The 22,873-nt window shown below is 38.0% G+C and overlaps 1 protein-coding gene across 6 annotated transcripts in view; it reads right to left on the bottom strand.

Annotated features, from left to right (window-relative positions):
• Positions 1-22,873, bottom strand: part of Dlg2 (discs large MAGUK scaffold protein 2) — a 1,919,116-nt gene that overhangs the window by 974,640 nt on the left and 921,603 nt on the right. For all 6 annotated transcript variants that reach the window (XM_040732003.1, XM_040732001.1, XM_040732000.1 and 3 more), the window contains one exon: positions 821-982. In XM_040732003.1, the coding sequence (XP_040587937.1) occupies positions 821-982 (162 nt within the window). The remainder of the gene's footprint in view (positions 1-820; positions 983-22,873) is intronic.

Here is a 22,873-nt window from a genome sequence, read left to right on the forward strand (position 1 = left end):
AAGCATTACCCAAACTTTAGTAGACATTTTCCAAATGAAGTGTTGAATGGTGTAACAGAGAAAACCGGTGATCTGGATAATAAAACAAATCTTACTAGGAACTGAAGGATTCTTCAGCATGATTTCTTTTTAAAAATATCCAGTGCATACAAGTTTAATCAAAAAGCACAAAATCTAGAAGCTCCTGATCAGTAGATAAAATAGCAAGCAAGGAGTACAGAAAATTCTTAGTCTAATTGAATTGTCGTTTCTCAAAATATAATTGATCAAAAATTATGTATAACTAAAATTTAAAAGGTAGAAAGTGTTGGGGGAAGTATGGCACCAAACAGAAAGACACCTTGGAAACTATTTTCCCTAGAATAAAATTAAGGTGTTGATGAGCCAATTCACACATTCAGTTTCCGTTTAGACAGCAAGGCAATTATTAGGTGTGATTAGGATATATTTACTTCCTTTGTTTCATCTGAACCCAGACACGCTGATGGAAGGAGAGCATTTCAGCAAATTGTGGTGCGCCAATGTGTTTTTCTGTCCTTAATATGCACATGGTTTGTTTTCCCTGTCAAGTTTTCATTCTTGAATCTTCGCTTAGATCCTTTTCAACAACTGAAAGGATTTTCCAGACATTCAAACAATGGAAATAAAATTACTTCCCAGAATTACCAGCTTAGGTTCCAAACCACAGAAACCATCTCTCCAAGCAGTAGCCACGATTAAAAAAAAAATCCTCATTCAATCAGGTCCACAACATTGCCTTTAGCCATCAGGACTAACAAAAACTCACCAACTATGAAATATAAAAAGTAATCTGACCGACCTTCAGAGGAGAAATGTGAGACTGTAAGACATATCCGTGGACATTTTCTATTTGCGAGAGGTTCTTTTCCGATACATGCACCAGCTCTGGACCTCTTACTTCGTGGGTTAGCCGAGGCAAGGAGTGATCATGTGGACCGTCCTCATCTTGGTATCGATACTTCTAGGAGAAAAGCAAAGAGGGAAAAGATGCATCAGTGTTAGAAAAGGGATTCAGTTAGGAAGGGATTCAGACAGTTTGAACTTATCAGGGCACACTGCATGACGACTATTGACTTTGCCATATGTTTGGCTGCAAAGTCTTCCACTGGTCACCACAATCCTGGTCAAATCCAAGTAAAAATTCATCAATATTAAGTAATGCTTAACTTTTTTTTTGGTCAAGGCAATATACTCTATTCTTGAGACAAAGAAAAACTGGAAACAAATAAGACTAAGCAAGCTTGCTTAAACAGAGAGGAGATAGTCTTCCAAATAACAAGACTAGCTGCTGAGATACTAATACAGTTCAGTCATGGGTGGAAAATAAAGCACAGAGCAAGAAATCAGAACTCTTATATATCTATACACATATATTTAATTTTGCTGCTGGATCTGTTGAAAGTTTAAATTCCCTCTGACAATGATGAAAAATGCCACTCACAGTATTTCTATAAGCTTGAAAAGGAAAATAATTATTCTTTCTTTAGTTCAAATCCTATGAAGAACATTGATTTGGGTTTGGTGCATTTTAGGACAAAAATATTACACTTTCTAGGAATTAAATAAGTTTTTTAAAACTCCAAAAATCAAGTCAAGAGTTTGCTCAGATGATTCCCTGGAGTCTGAAGGGAGATAGACGTCCTTCTCCAGTTTCCTTTACCTCTTCATTAACCAGTCCTCTGTACTCCCACAACAGCAAAAGCATCCTCTGGCAAAGGCCAGTGCTAGAGATTTCTATGTAGATCTCAGAAAGCTGGTCTGGAGAGAAAATGGTCATGACTAGAAATGACCTGAGGGGACTCAACCTTTCTTGTTGGATGCTCCCCACCTTCAGCCATGGTTTCAGTCTCCAGGACCTGGGATTCTACATCTATTGCTATCTTCCTGTTCCTTTGGTGAAGCATACTTTTTCAAAGTCTTCAGCCATGTAGGGAAAGAAAAGGAGACCATTCTATGTCCAACTCCCAACCAAGCTAGTTCAATGTTTACTGGTTTTGTTTAGTCTGTGTACCCACATTACACGTAGGCATTAGGATTGGGGATCCAGACAATGTCATGAGTGCCTTCTCAAATTTCACTCTATATTGAATCTGTTCCTGCTGCCTCTCTGTTGTTAGCACATCAGGTCACCAAAACTCTCTCTTCTTCTGAAGATATTTTCACTTATTTTTAAGATGAGAAATATGCTCTTTTGTACATCAGTGTGACTCATAATTTGACAATAACCAAGGCCACTTCAGGATTAATAATTCATGTTGTCATCCATTTTTAGAAGTTGATTATCGGTAAATGCATTTCTGGGAAGTCTATGCAATGCCCAAAGCAGTATACATCTCAAAGAAAAAAAAACGAAAAACAAAACCAAAATGTGTAACAGTGCCATAACTGCAGTTTACAAAGGACTCCTAAATTCTGATTCAATTGCAGTCATTATTCTGTGATTCCCCTTTTCACCTTGACAACACTAACCTTTGTGGAGGCTAAGATTACTTTTAAAGGTCATCATCTAAAGAGGGACTATCTACTGTCTACTGTCTTTCCACATAAGGAGATGAAACACACTCTGGTGATTAAACTGGGAGCCTGACAGAAAAAGACCACTGAGAACACACACTGAGACGTGGTGTGATTCTGTTTTTTAATGCCATGAATAATTTGAGGAAGTAATCTCCCTTAGAAACATGGGAGAACATTTCACATTTATCTTAATCAGTTATGTTTTCACTGGGAGTCTACAAATGTCATGTCTATGCCTGTTTTCACTTCTTCATCTAGAGCATGTCTACATGGAGGCACTATCACAATCACCACAGTCAGAAAGTAGGAGTTACTTAGACTTTGTCTTCTCCTACACTCCCCACCTTAGATCTGACTTGCATCCTAAATAAATATTATAAATATTCCATTATCCTCTCAATTCCCAACACTAACCAGTGTCATCACTGACCACATTTAGGTGCACATTCACTCTGCCACAGCAACAGCTTCTGTATGAACTGCCCTGATGATGTCTTTTCCATCTCTTTCTATTCTGCCCCATGGGTCATTCTGAATTTCTAACATGAGGTCCTTAAGTGCCCCAATGACTGCTGTTCACTACAGGACAGAGTTCAAGTTTCCTTCTGATATAAGCTGTTGCTGTTACCAATGCATTAGCCAAACCTCAGTGACTTCACAATTCCTTTTCTCACCATGCTCTCCTATGCAATTATGAACTACAATAACATCATAAATTGATTTAAAGTTCTCTTTAACTTCTGCAAAATACACAGTATACTTTTTATCTTGACCATCCTTAAGAGCATGCCAAGCATGGTGTTGGCGTATCTCCAATAAACTCAGGCAAGAGAATTGTGAGTTTGAGGCAAGCCCAGGCTCCTGGCCAGTGGGTTACATAGCAAGACCCTGTCTAAAAAGCCAAGTTGTACCATTGATGACTTTAAAATGTTCTTAGATTAGCCTTATTATATTATACAGGTCAACTTTTTCATCCTTAATATGTTCTCATATCTCTTTGTGCTTGCTATGTTATAATCTTTTATGCTATAATATACATTTCCAATTTTCATAAGTCTGTTAATTTTGAGGTTTGAAAACAAATTGTCAGTGTTCAACCTTGTATCTCAAGCTCCTTAGCCAATTGTTGATCATGTATGTTCAAAAAGTATTTGCTGAATGAAGATATACATGCCTTTTGAGGAAGTGGAGGGAATGGGTAGGTTTTAGCTAGTTGAGATACAGAACTATTTTTGGATGCTAGATGTAACTTCTTTCATTAGAAAGAATTATAAAACCAGGTTTAAGGAAAATCACAAGGAAATTTTTTGCTCAACACATAACAAAGGACATAATATTCTTCAATACATTGTGTTCTCCTCATTATTCACTTCTCCATTTGCTGAGACTAGAAATTAATAAAAATGCAGTTTTGTATTTAAGAATTATGAAAGATTTTAATTGAGTTATACTTATGCACAATTAAACCACCATACACAGTAATGATGACCATATGTATAATCAAGTTCTATGAAAGCAAAAATAGCCTAAATCAACTTTGCATGAAGCTTTACAGATTAAAATGGGTTCACAAAGTTATACAAAGAGAACAAACATTCTGTTCAAAATGCAAAGGCATATAAAAACCACAATTTCAAGGCTAGCCTTAATGACTTCGACGCAAAGAAGAAAAGAAATTACAAGTTTATGATAAATTTGTTACAATAAATGGAAGTAACAATGAGATCTTCATAACTTGAAAAATATGGCATTATCCCACTATCCAACCAAATCCATAGTAAAATCTTTTTAAAACTTTAACTCTCCTCACTTCTTGGGATGGTATCACTTGGATGATGAAAGATTCCCCTCTCAGATGTACCTAGGAGTTGACTGAAAACCTAATTACCATATGAAGGAGAAATTCTGCCTGTTATGAAAATCACAGTCCCAAAGTACCCATCTAACAAGGGACAATAAACAGTTCTGTTGGGGTCATACCCAGATAGGGTCAGCCTTAATGCTGAAGAAAGTTCTGAGTCATATTTTATTCTATGGCTCTATGGGTAGTTGCTGATGCCACTCAGGGTTCCTTTTGGGTGGGGGCTTTTTAGTAGTACCAAAGAAGTGGAACCACTATAAAAGGCCTCTATTTGTAATTTGTGCCTTACTCTTCTAAGACCATTGCCTCCATGTGATCTATTAGAAAAGACTCTGCTTGGGAAACATTACTTCCTTAACCTTTACTGAAAGTAGAGGCAGGAGTAGTGCTACTGACTGTGGATACTATGATACTGTGTTTCCTATGCTAATTTCATTTGAAGTATTTTTTTATGTCTTCAGGACTCCTCCCTGGTTTTAAGCTTAAGATTCCCTTCAACATTGGATTCCAATAAACTTTTTATATCTGCAATAATCAGACCGCTTCATTGGAAGCATTCTCTGTTAGGAATATGAAGAGATCGCCTGCCCCTTATATTTTCTTGCATGTTCCCATAACATTCTCCACTGATTCTAATCAGTGAATAGCAGCTGTATTGTAATTGTGTGCCCACGTATCTACAGTCTGTGATTGCCTTAATATGGGTGGAAACAGATTTATCTGTGACACTTCAGTGCCTACATGACATGAAGTGAGAGACCAATATCTATGAGTTTAATGGAATTAACTTTAAATTATCTGATCAGTGCTGTGGTTCATCTAATCAAACACCTCACCAAGCCGAACATACATGAAAATATTTCATCTTTTTATCTATCACAGACTCTCAAATGAAAGGATTAAAATAAAATCTTGTGAGAGTCTATTTAGATCATCCTACTGGTATTAGTGTATGAGTCAGAACCATCCCAAAGTGCCCGGAATTTAGAGCAGCATAAACATGCTTGATCCAGCACAGGAGGTTCTGCGGCAATTTGGAAGGTGGGTCTGTGCTGGGAAGTAGATCACAGCTTCAGAACCTGGAAGTGTGCCAAGTTCTCATGAATATAGATCTGTTTCTCTTTTGTTGAACAAAAAGAACTCCACTCCCTCCTTCCAGTTTGTAGCAGGGGTTGGCATGTGACTGGCAGAGGAGAAAATGAGTGGTGAGGGATAGGAAGACAGAAATAGAGAGAGAGAGGAAGAAGAGAAAAGGGATGGAGAGGCATGTAAATCAATAGCGGTAAGAAAGCTAGAGCATGCCTGTGTACATCTGAGTTCTTGATGATACCGTGATATCTTACAGCTAGAAGATACAACCTGAAAGCACTTTGCAAAGAATATGAAAGATGATTGCTATTTAAGGCTTAAAGCTATGCTATGAAGCAGGTGCAAGATTAAGAAATGATGCTAACTCTTTATAGCAGTCTCATATGTAGAAACTGCTCAGCGTTGTTTCTGTGAATGGTACTGACAAAGAGTACGCTTTGTGTTGAAACACGTCTCCTCCTGTCTGCTAAGCATTCTGAGTGTCAGAACCAAAACTCTACTTTTATCTCCCATAATTTTCACCCAGAACACTCCACAGTCAGTTGACTAAGGGCCTTTGCAGAGAAAAAACTTCTTTGAAAAAGGAACTATTTCACAAACAGGAACAACCTATTTCAGGAGAAGTGTGGAGTCAGTAAGAATATGAAATAAATAACAAATCTGCAAAGGAAGTGATGATTCCTAGGAAATATGTGAATACGACTCAGAACACAGAAAAAAAGGAAGAAAAAGAAAAAAAAACAGCAGGGCAAAGGAAGCTGGCTCAAAAACAGAACCACAGAAAAGGAAGGGCTTTCATTTCCTGCAAAAACATTTGCCATAATTGAGCAGAACTGCCAGTGGCCTTCTTGTGTTATGTAACATATTATTTATATAGTTTGATAATTATTTTAGCATTTTACATACTTGAGGCCTGTGCATATAGAATTGGCCCCTTTCCGTTCCTTCCTAGTTTCCTCATCCAATCTGTGATCTGCAGCCCATCTGCTGCAGTTTTTCTAATTTACTGCCTCATCTCAGGGAGAAACCAGTGGACAAGGAGGGGTGGGGAGAAGAAAGAAAGGGGTGAGGAGAAGGAGGAGACCAATACAACAAGGATTAGAAGAACGGAGACGACGAATGCTCAGCATAGTGAACAGGTCATCTTACTGTTCATTCATTAATTTAAAATAAATTCTTTGAATGCCATTTTGACTGGATCAGGGTTCTCTCTCCTCTTCCCAGGTGTGATGGAATGAAACATAGGAAGAGCAAGAGCAGGTCAGACATCACATAATTTTCACTGTTTCTTTCCTAAATCTTCATCCACCACCACACTGCTTCTTGCTTTATATGCTTCCTGGGGACATGCGAAATCATCCACTTTTTAATTTGACATTCATGTCTCTGATTATTTTCTTAATGTTTGCCTTGTCTACCCCATTGACTGACTCTTCTGTCGGAACATGGACCCTAATTGCTCTGTATGTCACTGACCCCTAGTGCCTGATATTCAGCAGGTACTCAATAAGTGTGAATGAATTGTCTGGCCCAGTCTCTTCAAAATCTATTATTCAAAGAACGAAAGAAAGTAGGTCAACGCTTGCTGACCACACACACCCCTTCACCAAGCGATAACACCTTTTTGGAAAATCTCCCACAGTCAGCCATGCAGCTTAGCCTAGTGAGCACTGCAAAGAAGAACTTGGATCAGATTTGGAGCAGGATGTGAGCAAGAGTACTGGTGTGAGACATGAGCCTCTCCTCCAGAAACTTCCTTTGAATTTTTTTTCAGAAAAATTTCACAACTAAAAGGAAACACTTTCCTGCTTTTTGCCAGGACAAGCCAGGATGTTAATTAAATTACAAATCATCTGTCTGCTTGCAGCTGACAGAGCTTTGTGTGCTCCCAAGCAACTTCAGATATTTTCAACCCTCTGTAATTACCTACAATGGAGAAGCTGCCAGGAAGGATGCCTTCATGAATATTTAATGGCTCTTAAGATTCTTTTTAAAGCACCTATGATTTAAATGATCAAGAGAGACCCTACTGTTACTCTGGGCTGCCCTCCATCTGTCCACAGAAGACTCTGGAAGCCCAGGCAAGAGTACAGCTTTTTCCTGAGCTAAGCTCACATATGACGGAGGGCAGATTCATCCAGGGAGTCACCAAAGATTTAAACAGATCTGAGTTCTTTGAGTGTGTCAAAATGGAACCCAAGGTTGAGATGTGGAAAGGTAATGGGTGTGGTGTTATGAAGTAAATTTATATAAGGTGGCATACAGTAAGGATTGTTTAAATAAATTTATATAAGGTGGCATACAGTTAGGATTAATTTTTTGATAAAAAGATACTTTTAAAAGTTCTGTCCTTGAGTTTTTCTCAGAAGAACTAGACAAAGGAGATGTTGTCATTCTGATTTCCAAGTGAGAAAGAAAGAGGTTGAGCAAGTCTTCAAAATGTTAAATACACTGTGAAGATGTGTTTCAAGACAGCCATCTTCTGACTTTCCGTTGCAGCCCAAATAGAATTTGGGAAAAGTCTGTACTAGTTGTGGGAACACAAGTCCAAACTTCTGTTATGATGATGGCTACCTGAGAGACAATTATGAAGCTGTGGAGTGTCTCTGAGCCTTACCCGACTGCAGGTACACATGAAGAGAAGCACATTTATTTCACAGAAGTATGAGGACTGAGAATGACATTGCATTCCTGGTACACACTAAGATTCTAGACAAATCTTAACTCCCCATTTCATGAAGTCTCAATATCTTTGCACTTTGCAGTTTTGTTATTAAGAGGAAAAAAAGTCAGCCCCAAGCGTGAAATTTTCATAGGGCTGCTTATATCAGCAAGATGAAGAAAATATGAATAATTATTTGGATTATCCACATATGTCTCTTATGGTTGCACAACTGAGGACACTGAACTAAGGTAGTGGCTGAGAGTGTTCTAAAGAGACTCTCAGTTCATCATCTACCATGTAATCCTGGGAAACTCACTGAACTCTCTGAGACTTAGCATCCTCATTTTGTGAGGAGAAGCATTCCTACACCACAGGGAGGCCAAGAGATAGAATGCATGGAAAGACTTACCTGGGCCCTCACTTGCCATCGGTATGAAGTTTCATTGTTTCTAAAGTAGGACATTAGCTGCTTTACATGATTGGTAATGATTTTAAAAGTGGTAGAAGCTAGAGGAATAATTCTACCTTTTTTTCCCTTCTCAGTTTTTAAATCTGCTTCCATTGATCTACGACACAGCCTATATCAGTGTCTATAAATACAACAAACTTACTGAACACCTACTAAGTGACAGGCACCATCGTCACGTGTTAGAGAAATAACATTACAGGTGACACTGGAAGTGTTGCCTGGTGCTTTCAAGAGCATAAGATTTTAAAGAAAGAACAAAACATATTGACACACATAATGTGGGATGTCCTTCTGTATAATGCAAATGTGTGTTGTCTTTCCTGGCTGATGAACAAAGCTGCTTCGGCCTATGGCAGGGAAGAATACAGCTAGGTGAGAAATCCAAGCATAGATACAGGGATAAAGAAAGCAGGTACAGGAGAGACGCTATGCAGCCACTCAAAGAACAACATGCCAGCATACCACAGGTAAGCCATGGTCCATGTGCTGATACATTTATTAATATAAATGGGTTAATTTAAATGTAAGAGCTAGCCAGTAATAAGTTGAGCCATCAGCCAAGCAATTATAGTTAATATTATGCCTGTGAGTGATTATTTTATAAGCAGATGTGGGACCTGGTGTTTCAACATAAAAATATACAGTTACACACACAAGAAAGGAACTGAAAGAATCCCCTGTTTTGAGAGAACTAAGTTAGAGCAAGAAGAAAAGTACAGCACAGAGATGAAGCCATCTCAAGCAATGCTCCTCTAGACTCAGCAGGTCATATACAGGTGAGTAGCCATATCGGATAACCAGGCTAAAACACACCGAAGTATATGTGAGAAAGGACAAAAGTCTGGAATGGTAAACAGTGAGGTGCCAATAGTGCCTATTTCTAGGTTATTGTTAATTCTATAATAAACTACATTTATTACTTGAAGGAATTAAAATGATTAACAAAGCAGAATATTTAAACATGATCACATACTGGTGTTGAAGTGCAGCAGGTCCAATGTGTTTCATGGCAAAAGGGAAAGGTCTCTGGTCCTAGGAAACCTTCATTCAAGTTCTGCTGAGTTAAGTTGGGGAGCTAGGGGGAGAGACCAGGGAAGTAGCTGTTGGCTGAGAAATGCAGGGAGGAAGAGCCAAGAATGAATTGACTGTGGAGGATCAGCTTTGAAGTCAAGTGCCTTCAACACCAACAAATCAAAGCGGCGATTTCAGAAAGGACCCGGTAATTAGTTTGTTCATTTGAAGCAAAACTTCAAATGCTGTCTGAGTAATGTTCCGTGGCTCACTGCTACTGGATTCATCAGAGGACAGTAAGATCCCGTAGGCAGGCTCTGCCTGACTCAACCCACCAGCTGTGAGTCTGTAACATCAGTGAAAGGCTCTACAGAAGAGGGAAGCCTACACTGCCCAGGAAGCTTTGGAACCCATGAAAAGAGAAAACGTTCACTTTAGCAATATGCTTAATCAAGAGACAGCGATTCCCTGGTCCTCGGTTTCCTGGGATTCAATTCTGCTTCTACCACTAACAAGTGATATGGCTTCTGGCAACTATAGAAGTTCTCTGAAACTCATTCATGCTTTTTAAAATCAGGCTAATAGGACATGAAAGTTGTTGGCATGATAAACTAATGAGATAATATGAATAGACATTATTCTTGCACTGTGTTATATAAGGTCATCTTCATAAAAGTATGTGTTGTATAGTGAGCATGTGGTCTCCTACATACTACTGTATTCCCTCTCCCTCTCTGATTGTACCCCTCCTCACATTATACCACACATACATGATTTTGTGCATCTAAATAAAATATAGGAACCTCAAATGGGAAAAAAATCTCTGCCTATGATCATCAGTTCTGCTCAGGACCTGCCTATGGAGTAAGTTTGGTCCATGAACAAGCCTTTAAACCATATCTGATGATCCAGGATGAGATCACATGCACACCTGAACCTAGACTGGATTCTTTTGAGAAGGCTTTGAGCTTGGCTCAAGCGTTCTCCAGGTATCTGTTTGTCTGTGCTTCCTCTATGACACTCAGAGATTCAAATTGCTTTCTAGCATGAAACACTACCATTCATTCATTCAACCAAATATTTGCCATAAGTGGTATGCCCTAAATCACTAAATTTACAGTGTCAGAAATGCAGATGTTAATATAAAGCAAGAACTGAGAATGAGTGGGTTCCTGCTCCAGATTAAACTGATTGTTGGACTCTTTGTTTCCTTTTCCTCAACCTGATTTCTTGAATAACTAGGTTAATTTTTGATTCTCTCTGTGCATTTGTGTGTGTGTGTGTGTGTGTGTGTGTGTGTGTGTGTGTGTGTGTATGTGTATAGATGGATATGCATCTGAGTGAGGTGCCTACAGAGACCAGAGTCATTGTATACCCTGGAGCTGGAGACACATGCATTGTCAGCTGCCCTACCTGGGTATTAGGAACTTTAGCCATTGGGTCATGAACAATCGTGCTTTCTTTGTCAGAATGAATAATCCTGTACAATGATGGCAATACCATGGCCAGAGCACACAACCTCTCTTAGTTGTCTATGGAGCTGGTGAAAACAATGTGGTCCATCAAGATGCTCTGGTCCACCTGCCTCTGTTCCATAGTATTTATGGAATAGGAATGTAGACTAGGGGAAGGACCAAAGCAGAAGTTGTGATCTTAATGCTGGCAATAGTTTCCAGTTAAAGGGCAGTATTTTATAACTATACCAGTGTATTAATGTCAGTATTTCCACAAATATGTTTGTTTTATATGCCATGCTTCTTTATGGTAATTTAAATATTACCAAAACCAAATACAAAATATAATGTCTTCAGAAATGCATTTAATAATTGATTGAGGAGCTCAAACAGGTAATTGAATAAGCTACTGCAAGAAGTTATTTTGTGTTTACTAAAGTCTTTAATATATCAGTCTATTTTAAAAGCTCAAGAGTATAATAAGCAGATATTACTTTATTTCCTTTATTTTTCTGTCAGAAACACAGAGGTACAGAGAAATTAAGTAACTTGTTCATTCCACTAAGTGGAGAGGCTGAGATCTATACTTCTCCTGTGACTCCACTGGTATCTCCCCACCAATCTGATTGACAAATACATGTTTCTTGATCTCTTACACGGACATTTCTTCTGTATGCAGTAAGTACATAAGACCTCTGAGTTAGAAGTTGAGGTCTGCATGAATCCTTCTCATTTCATGCTGGACTGGCAAATGCAAAGAGGATAATTAAAAACAGAAGGACCTGGCCAACGATCCTGTTTTCCTGCCTCCCAAATGGATCCCTTACAGGTGAAGGTGACTCCTCCACATTTTGCTTCCCATGCCTTTTGGAGATGGGTCCATCAAAGTTGGCAGAACATAACTTTTCATCAGAGTAAAGTCAAGATGATTCCATGGGACTGAGAACCCATTAAAGAAAGCAGGGGTGCTGCTGCCATGGTTATTTTGGGCCCCTTCTGACACACAGTGAAAGTACTAACTTACCACCTGGAGTCCATCTCAGCAGGGATCCTCACTCTTTTCTTGTTTTTCATTTCCATAGCTAATTATCCCATCAGGCTCTCCTCTTTCTTTCAAGAATATGCAAAATTGCTCCATTTCTCTTTCTAAACACATTCTGCACCTTTTCTGACTCAGTCAGCTTCTTTTCTCTACTTCTCCATTTTCTCACATATCACCCCATCAAAACACAGTCAAACCACCCCAAATTATTTGCAACTGGAGTAACTAAGTCTCTTCTTGAACATTGCACTTGACACTCTCCAGGTGCTTTTTGCCATCTATCTCTTCACTTCCAGGATCAGTTGGGGTGATGCCATCTCTAATGAGCCTCCATGATTTAGGAGGAACTTATGGTACACCTCACAGCAAATGTGTACATAGGCAATATTTTTGCATTCTATCATTTTTGCCTATTAGTTTGACTATTTATTTTCTGGACTGATTGTAAGATCTTGCTGTGCCATGTGTTTAATGAATCCTAAACTAATGCTCATTGAATGAATAAAGTCACCCAGTAACTACTTTCCCCGCTGTCATCTCTATCAACCAAACCATTCAACAAATAATCCCTCAGATATTTCTTCTTTAAATGCAAGTTTAGCCACATCAAAACCTCCCAGAAGCTTGTTGCTGCTCGAGAAAAAAGCAGACACCTTTGGCTATGTACACTGGATCTCATGCTGAAGTCCATCACTTGTTTGTTTGGTTTGAGGCACATTATCACTACTCAGCCACTCCAGGGCAAGAATTACCACACCCTGCCCTCACTGCACATCTTGTCTTATTGAAAATCCTTTCAAACTAGCTAAGAGGTTCTTTTTTATTCTTTTCTGGAGTCAATATATTTTTCCACTGCCCCACCTCTCGTTCTTCCTTGATGGCTTAGATAAGGCTGTCTAGATAATGGAGTATGATTGTTGGCTTTTTGTTGTTACTGTTTTATTTTTGGTTCTGTTCATATGTGAACTTTCTCACGGTCTCTTATCATCTTTTCTCCCAAAGAAGGATCTGCTCATACCTTTACATTGTCTGGTTGTGAAATCTTCCGAACACTGAATGTGTTGTTTTTCATCCATCCCTTTTTCCACTAAGCATTTACAATGAGTAAGTCTTGCTAATAGACACTGACAGTATTCAGAGACAATGCAGGATCCTGCTGTCACTGGGCTCCCTTCTCAGTAGATTGGACTGAATATTGTCAGTTAGAACTGTTTTCAGAAATTCTATATTTAACATGTACATATCAGAAACGATGAAATGCCACATAAAACATACTATGCAAATGTTTTCACAGAGGTGCACTTGATCTAGCCTTGAGGTTATAACAGGTCAGCTTGTTCAAGAATAAGATTATTAGATTGCTCTTAAAAAGCAAAATATCAAACTTGCACAAAGATAGCAGATCACAACTCATGGAAGATGACTGATGGAGCATTATCCCCTTTTTAAGACACTGAAAAGTATTTACTCAGGTCCTTATATTTGCTTCCTTGAAACTTTTTGCTATGAAATTAAGAACAGCTGTGTTATAATGAAATTAAAATTTATTGTAGAATATTTTCATTCCTTGTAAAAGACAAACCTAACATCATCTTAAAATTTTCAAAGTTTCAGAATACCTTGATGAATGGATTCCTTGAGAGAAATACTTATTTCCAAAATTAAAATATGTCTGGTAAAGTTTACCATCCATGGAAGTGAGGATGAGTATGATTAGATTACTTTACACCTTGAGTGTCCACAAACCATTAGCTTCACAAGGCTCATAAAACTCACTCATCACAGAAAATTTAACTCTAAAATCTATGAGCAGCATTTTGGTTTGTCTTCATCCTTATATCTATTTAGTAAAGACTTTATCTTGATATGCAAAACTAGAAAGCATAGTGAAAATGCCCAAATATGGTATTATTTACCTTAAGTTTCTTTAGATTCCCAATTTTGGATGAAATTTGTTTAGTCATGAGAGAAGAATAATCTAGGTGGATAGTTGTGGTCACTAGTTGCTAGGATTCAATAATAAATAAGAAAACAAAATATATTTCTCTTGCAGAGCTTTCATTGTACTCAACGTTACAGGGAAAAATAGCTTGTTTTACAAATGAAGAAGATACTGCAAGAGAGTCCCCAAGTAGATGCCTGTTCATGAGAAGAGGTGGGGACACTGTCCAAAGGGATGAGTGGGACCCTGAAAAGAAAGAGAACATGTCATGGGAAGAGCTGAACCAACTACATTATATAGGAGAGAAAATATTACCTGAAGAGCCAGAATGAGAAAGGAGTTTATTGTGAGCCTAGCATTGATACAGTGTTTTGAAGAGGGGTAAGTGAAGTAGGATGATTATTAGCTAGCACAGCTGTCCTGGAACCAGGTTGTATAGACATGATTCTAGTCCTGGATCTTAAGGATAGAAAATGGCATCCTGAAGAGCTATTTGCAGAGGCTGTCAAATAGCTGAGAGTGAGGAATATCTCTGATAAATGTGGGTAGATGAATGGATAAACAAAATGAAGCAAATGCATACGAAGAATTAATATTCCGTCATAGAATGAAGGAACCAAACCTCCTCCAACACAGATGAACCACAGGGACGGTATACTAAGTCAAATAGGCAAATAGCAGAGAGAAAATTGCTGTACAATTTTACTCATGTGCTTCAATGGCAGTGGTAAAATCTGAAGACAGGGTTAATAGGAGGATGGTTAGCAGAAGATTTGTGAGTTCTGGAGATGTGTTAGCCAACAAGGTGGATGGAACCAACACCTCTCAAATGTGCATTGAAAATGATTAAGATTGTTATAACCTTACATGGTTCCTACCACAATTTAATAATAGCCCACTCTATCTGTTGAAGAAAAGAGCTGGAAGAAGTAGGATAGAGATGTTGGGAGACTCTTACAGAGATGCTACAAAGTCTTTGGGATGCTGAGTTCAGTCTCTGTCCAACTCTAGGGAACGTCAATTTAATGACCATAAACTCTGAACATTTTCCTGCTAAGCTACAGAAACATCCCAAAAGTGTTCCACATTTTTTCCTCAGAAGAGATCAGCAGTAATAAAGAAATAAAACTGATAGTAGCTAAGTCAGCTCCTCCTTGGCGCCATCTAGCAACCAGAGGAACAGGGGAAGGATCTGGGACAGGTGCACACTGGACTGCTCTAGACTCATGACCAAGGCTCTGTGAGCAGTGGGCATGGGGGCCCCTGCACAGTCATTCCTCACAAATGCTCATTAGTCGCTCTTAATAAATCGAACATCTGGCATAATGCTGAGCTAGAAATCTTCCTTCTTGAATTACATTTCTGTTTGGGGTCACAAGAATGGCCTTGAAGGGTTAAAACAAATGAGAACAGATGGAAGAGCCACACGCTCCCAGATTATACAGGGAGAACCCCTGCTGTCCCAGAAAGCAAACATTCGTAGTGTGACTAATATCGATTAAGATTCATTATGAAATCATTCATGTGTTTACAACAGTCCCCAGTATCTATTTAAGCAAGAAAGAATAGCATAACATATCTTAAAAATAAGATACTCAACAGAAGCCCCTGGGGGCTCACACCTGTCCTTAATTTTCCTGAAGTTTCACATTGCATGTAAAAATTTCTGCTGTTAATAGTCTTATTATATGTGTACATATCTGGGACATATTTATTTTTTAATTTAATTTTTATTTAAGTATATTTATATGTGTACATTCAAAGCATACACACACACACACCTTGTACTGTTGCCTGCTGAAGCTACAAAAATGGATCAGATCTCTTGTAGCCAGATTATAGATGGTTTGGATCTTCCTGACATATTCTAGGAGAGGAGCAAGCACTTTTTCTGTTTTTTTTTAAATAGCTGAGTCATCACTCAAGCCTCTGTTGAAAGGGTCTTAAACTGAAATTTTGTGATGTAAAGTAATCTTACCAAGAGATTCTAAACTGCCCATGGATAGAAAGACCCATAGTTACAAAGCTAGCTCTTTGAAATATTTACATATTGTCTTAGTTAGGGTTTCTATTGCTGTGATAAAACATAATGACCATAATCATTGTGGGAAAGAATGGGAGTATTTCAGCTTACACTTCCACACCACAGCCCATCTTCAAAGGAAGTCAGGGCAAAAGGGCAGGGACCTGGAGGCAGGAGCTGACAGTGGCCACAGAGGGGCGCTGCTTACTGGCTTGCTCCTCCACTTGGCTTGCTCAGTTTGCCTTCTTATAGGACCAGCAGTCCAGGAGTGGCACCTCCCACAATGAGCTGGGCTCTCCCACATCAATCACAACTTTAAAAAATACATGTACTTATGTATGTATGTATGTATGTATGTATGTATGTATGTATGCATGTATGTCATGGACTTTCTGACAGGCCAGTTTAGTGGAAGCCTTTTTCTCAATGAAAATTACCTCTTTCAAAATGATTCTGATTGTGTCAACTTGACATAAAATAAACCACTACACATATATGCACACAAAACATAAAATACAGCACAGATAGCATACAAATGATCGCACACACCCTGTCTACTGGAAACATATGCACCATATCTATTAATTTCCCTTCAGGAATAACAAAACTGTTACAATGCTTCTGCAGTAACCTTGCCTATGCTTCTCAGCGCATGTGTGTAAGGCTGTCTTTAGGCATATGTCTGAGAGTGGACTCTGACAAGCAAATTTTTGTGGTTTAGCTGTACATGACTGAGGCAAATCAATTTGCATTGTGTTGTGATATATGAGAGTTGTGGTTGCTTCATAGTCTCGCTATACTTTGGTATTATCAGACCAGCAAGGTGACTCCTAACGTAAAAACTCTTGCTATCTGAATCTGAAAACATGAGGTTAGTCACAAGATCCTACAATGGAAAGAGAGAAATATGGGGAACGTTGTTCTCTGACCTCCAAACATGCACCATGCCACATTCATGCATACATTAACATACACACAATGACTATAAATGCACACAATAATAAATAAAATTAAAAAACTCTGGCATTATCCTAGCTAATATAAAGATTAAGAGAATTGAATCAACAGATGAATTATACATGGGCTTTGAGAGAGCAAAAACAAAGATAGTTTCTAGGTTATGTTTAGGAAATATTGATATTTATTCTAAGAGTAATCTACTTTCTCTGTCTCAAATATTTATGATAAGCAAATATTTCACTAATTGATTGGGCTTTGGTTTGCTTCCCAATTTAGTTGTTCTGTGTGCAGGATCTGCCTTTGGCCACAAGGTGGCAGGCTAAGCACATTAAAAGGCAATCTCTAGACAGACCTACGTGCTCTTGGTAAAGCTATAATGAATTGATGGATGTAGCACACATGCTTCTTTCTTACAAGTTCTAATGTTTTCATATCCACCCAGTTACCTCTTTGTCTCTTCCATAAGAAAATAAAGGCCTTCCTCCACTCCATCTTTTGTTCAACTTTGAAGGCCGTAGTGAGTCACTTGCTTCCTTATTTCTCTGTCTCTTATTTCCAGCGTGTATAGTAGACTGCTTGGCCCCGCATGCAGTACCTTCTTTATGCTGCCCTGAGTCTGAATTTTCAGTATTTCCTCCACTTCTCCTTCACTCCACACACACACACACACACACACACACACACACACACACACACCTGCTGCCACTGTTTCCTCCCACACTTTTTAGTCCCTAGGATATGGCGCAGCTGTGCTCATTTTTTCTCAAACTGATATTCATACTCCCGTGCGTCCCTGAAGGCCACTGACTTTGCGCTTCTGTTGCATACCCATTTAACTTACTCACAAACTTGAGTCTAGAGCTTTGCTGAGACTTTTGAGCAAAAATCTTGCTAAGCACACTCTCCAAACACATTTTCAAACACTGAATGAATCTCTGTGTTTAGAATTTTTTACCTTTTTTATCTGTCCCTTCTCAAATGTTTCCTACTAGCCAACAGGGAGTCAGAAGAGACTTTATTGTCTTGGTTCCATAACCTACACTATGTCTAGCAACACAGAGGATGGTGACTAGATTGACGAATAGAATAAACCCATGCTGTGGGAAGGCAAATATTTTAATTTTAAGCAATATATATTTAATTTATGTAACAGCAATTAACAAAGTACTTACACTTTAGAACTTGTATTTTTTTTAATCAGTCATTATAACCAGTTTACCTTAAAAGAAACAAAATTCAAGTTTGATGTTAAAAAGAGATAGAAGGTGATCCTGCCTTGCAATGGTGAAGGGGAAGCCAAGGGAAGCTGAAGAAGGCATAGGTTAGGAACCAGTGTTTCTGCAACACATGTATGCATCATAAGTCATTATAATATACTGGTATAATGAAGCAGTTCACTTAATGACTATGCTTAAATAAATAATCAGACTCAGCCTTTGGCAAGAATTTCCACAATTCAGTTGAATGGTGAAATATTTTTCTCAGCAAGCATACTATTGATTTCCCACAAAGGTTATAATTTAACAAACACATAATATTGATTTGTTTTTAAAACTCTTAGTCCAGAGCTGTGGGGAATCTCAGTGGAATTGTAATTCCTTGTAATTAAAAGCTTTCAAAATGCAAATATGTTCCATAAGGCATGGGACACCATATGCATCACTGTAATCTCAAACTTCACCTCCCAAGTCCTGCAAATACAACTCTGCTGATGGGAACTTTAGTTTTGGCATTTCATTGACTCTTAGGGTTTACTTTTGCAATATTTTTGAATTCTATTTTAATTTCAAATGAATCATAATATAGGTGTTGAGTAACTATGAGGAACAACAGAATAGGATGTGCCTTAACAAGCTGCTTGTGACAGGTTTCCTCTACTCATTTTTAACTATTATGTCACAGAGACCTAAGTACTGATATTTATGGAAAAAAGCAAATAAATAGTCACATAGCTATACTTGCAGGAGGAAGAACCTAGCTCCAAAAGATTTTTTGTTGTAATCGGCCATCTTGTATACTTAGAGGAAATTCACAGGAAGAAATTGATCATAACACCCTTTGCAAATTCTTTTAAAATTCAGAGAACATAGCTACAGGGCTATATACAATCTGAGTTCCAAATCTACAAACATCATCTTTTTTCTGTAAGTTAAATGCAGTAAGAAAGCTACACAATATTGATTTCAGTCAATGGTCTTCAATGGAGTAACTTAAGACAGCATATAAATTGTTGTTCACTATTATCAAATGTTCACAGTGTGCTAGGCACCATTAATTCAGCTGAAATTCATTAATCCAATGACTAACTAGGTCCCCATTAGAAAGGTTCACATTTTACAAATGACCAAGCAAGAGCAAAACACCCAGCTGAAAGGCAACAGAATTGGCAGGCACTTTTATCATCTGCTGTTAATTGGAAGAAGTAGAACATAATTTTATTCAGAAGAATGCTTCATCAGGGCCTTGGGAAGTAATGAAGTCTCAAGGGATCTGACTGGACTCCTCTAATAACTTTCCAGGAGAGATGGAAGGTTTCTAGAAAGAAGGGAAGATGTCTGTGAGATTTCTTAATTCAAATTCTTAGATGAAATCAAATAAACACAATCTGTATATTGTGCCTGATGATGCATAAGAAGAATGATTAACACCACAATATTGTTTTTTGTAGCCATGCAAGCTTTCAAGCTAATTTATATGTTAGAAAAATTGTAGAATTACTGAGGCAAAAAGACGAGAAAGTGTGCTGAACTTAACTTCAAAGGGAGACGGTACTATTTCAAGAGGTCTGGGTCATGACCTTTGCTGTCAAGGAAATAGTGTTCTAGAGTAGGAATGCTCATATTTTCAAAACATGACCTAATGTTGTGATTTGGCAATGAATGATCATCTGCTGATCACTACACATCCCTCCAGTAATCATTTACTAGCTACAGATGATAAGATTTTAGTTGGCTAGGTTGACCAAAGGACTTTTATTTCCTTCTTTTATGGAGTTTGTAGTACGGTTGGCTTGGTAGATGCTAACTACATAAGCGTATTTAATTACTCTGATAAAGTAGCAGGATATGTGAAGAAATCCCATAATGCATTCAGTGTACATTACCAGTAAGTATTAAGTTACATGGTTTAATAGGTCCAGCCGACGATGTATTTGACGGTTACTTCTGCTGCTATCTACTCTGCTGAACAAGGCTCTTTTGTATTACTTCCTATCTTCATAACTCTCCTGTGAAAATCTCATAGCATCCTAACACAGATGAGGATTCTTACTCCTATGGACTCCATGATGGCATATGCCACTACAGATATCAACGGGTTGGTTGTAGCTTGAGAGTTGTCATTTTTGCATTCTATAAGACAAAATGTCACCTTGTCTCTAAAACTTTTCTTATGACAACCAATGTTCCTTCTTCTGGGTGTTTCAAAGTTCTGGCTTCAATTCTGATAATTTGAAAGATAATTGATCTATTTGTAAGTCTAACTGTTTACTAGACTGTGATATTCTTGAAGAAGTAGACATTATTCTGTGCTTTTTTTCTTTATAGTCACTGAATTTAGAAGTTCAGTATTTCCAGTAGCAGACTCTGAAAGCAGCAATTAATACATGGGACCTCCTGAAACCGAGAAGTTTCTGTAAAGCAAAGAACACAGTCATCAAGACAAAATCTTCACCAACCCTACATCTTACAGAGGAGTGATCTCCAAAATAAACAAAGAACTCAATAAACTAGAAATCAAACTGCCAAACAAATCCAATTAAAATATGGTGCACACATATAAATAAAGCATTATCAACAGAAAAATCTCAAATGGCAGAAAGACACTTAAGGAAATGTTCAACATTGTTAGCCATCAGGGAAATGCAAATCAAAACTACTCTGAGATTCTATATTACACTGATCAGAATGGCTAATAATAAAAGCACCAATGACAGCTTATGTTGGAGGAAATTTGGAGAAAGGGGAACACTCCTCCATTGCTGATGGGAGTGCAAACTTGAATAGCTGCTATAAAAATCAGTATGGCGATTTCTCAGAAAAGTAGGGATCAACTTACATCAAGACCTTGCAATACCACTGTTGGGCATATACCTGAAGGAGGCACATTCACACCACAAGGACATTTGCTCAACTATGTCCATAGTAACATGATTCATAAGAGTCAGATCTTGGAAACAGCCTTGATGCTCCTCAACTGAAGAATGGATAATGAAAATGTGGTAAGAAACAATGATATCCTAAAATTCAAAGGCAAATGGGCAGAACTAGAATAAAAACCATCCAATTGAGGTAAGCCAAAACCAGAAAGACAAATATAGTGTGCACTCACCCATAAGTAGATGCCAGCATAAAGCAAAAGATCCCAACCTATAATTCTTAACCCCAGAGAAGCTTGAACCCTCTTCCAGAAACAGATGCATAAATTCACACCTAACCAATGGACCAAGATCCTGGAGTACAATCAAAATGAGGGAGGAGCAAAAGTATGAACAAAGGAGTCAAGACCATGATAGGGAAACCCACAGAATCAGTTGATCAGGGCTAGTGAGAGATCACTGACTCAGGTCTGACAGATGGGGAACCTGCATAAGACCAAACTAGACTCCCTTAATATAAGTGAGAGTTGCGTGACTGGGACAATATATGAGGCCATAGGTGGTAGGTCCAAGACCTAACACTAACACACAAACTGACTTAGTGGTGCCCATTCTATATGGAGAGATACCTTGCCCAGTCTAGACACAGGGGTGTAGGGGTGGAGAGGTGACTTGATCCTACCTCAACTTGATGATGGGACAGACTTAGTAGACTTCCTGTGGGAGGCCTTACCCTCTCTGTGGAGCAGATGGGAGGAAGAGGGTATAGAAGGAATGGGAGGAAAAGAGGGAGAGGCAAATGGGATTGAATGTAAAAAATAAATTAATAAAAAAGAGAAAAAATGTTCAGTGCTTGACGTTATAGGTCCTCAATAAATGCTTACTAAATTATCATTGAGGTAGATAGAACTTCTTCTTACAGTCTAGAAAACATGTGTAGGATTTCACTTGAAATGCTGAGAAAATATTTGAAATATAAATTATTTATTAAAACATTCTAGATGACAACATATACCTAGTTCACAACACATACCAATTTGGAGACTTACAATGAACTTTTTTATAGTGTTGATGGTTATTATGGATGTCAAATGAAAGAATAAGTGGGTTTCAATCAAACATAATCCATGTGAATTTAAGACATGTACTTGTGTTTCTGTCTTCATTTTTACTAAGCACGGTAGAAAAGCCCACTTTAATAAAGTTGCAAATTCAAGAATTATGTGAAGAATCAATAACTTACATCCTGAACAGATTCTAAGACATGCCTTCCCTGCATCTTCTGTCTGCAGAATGATCTCCTTAGGCATAATGGCTGTCACTAGATGAGCAATGACTACATTCTGGTCTTCTAAATCTGAAACAATGACAGCTCTTCTCATGACTCCCTAGATCTCCTGACAATACTAACTCCGGTTCTAATTCCCCAAGTCTACATGTAACAATCTAAGTATACTCCCTACTACTTGATGTTTAAAAGAGTATAATTATATTATGTCTTTGGAAATTGTGTATGTCACTTATTAAATAAGGAGCTAGTAACTACATATGTCCTCTCTTATACTAAATTTTGATTCTAAGTATTTCTCTAATATAATAACTAAAAATATTTTTACTTATTATAATTTAGTCACTAGAAGAAATTATTATTGACCTTTTGTAAACCATGATTTATCTTCATTGAATTAAGTGTGCCTTGTGTGATGCATATAAAAACTGAAAC

This window comes from Mesocricetus auratus, unplaced genomic scaffold (assembly GCF_017639785.1).
Source record: "Mesocricetus auratus isolate SY011 unplaced genomic scaffold, BCM_Maur_2.0 Super-Scaffold_4256, whole genome shotgun sequence".
Lineage (NCBI taxonomy): Eukaryota > Metazoa > Chordata > Mammalia > Rodentia > Cricetidae > Mesocricetus > Mesocricetus auratus.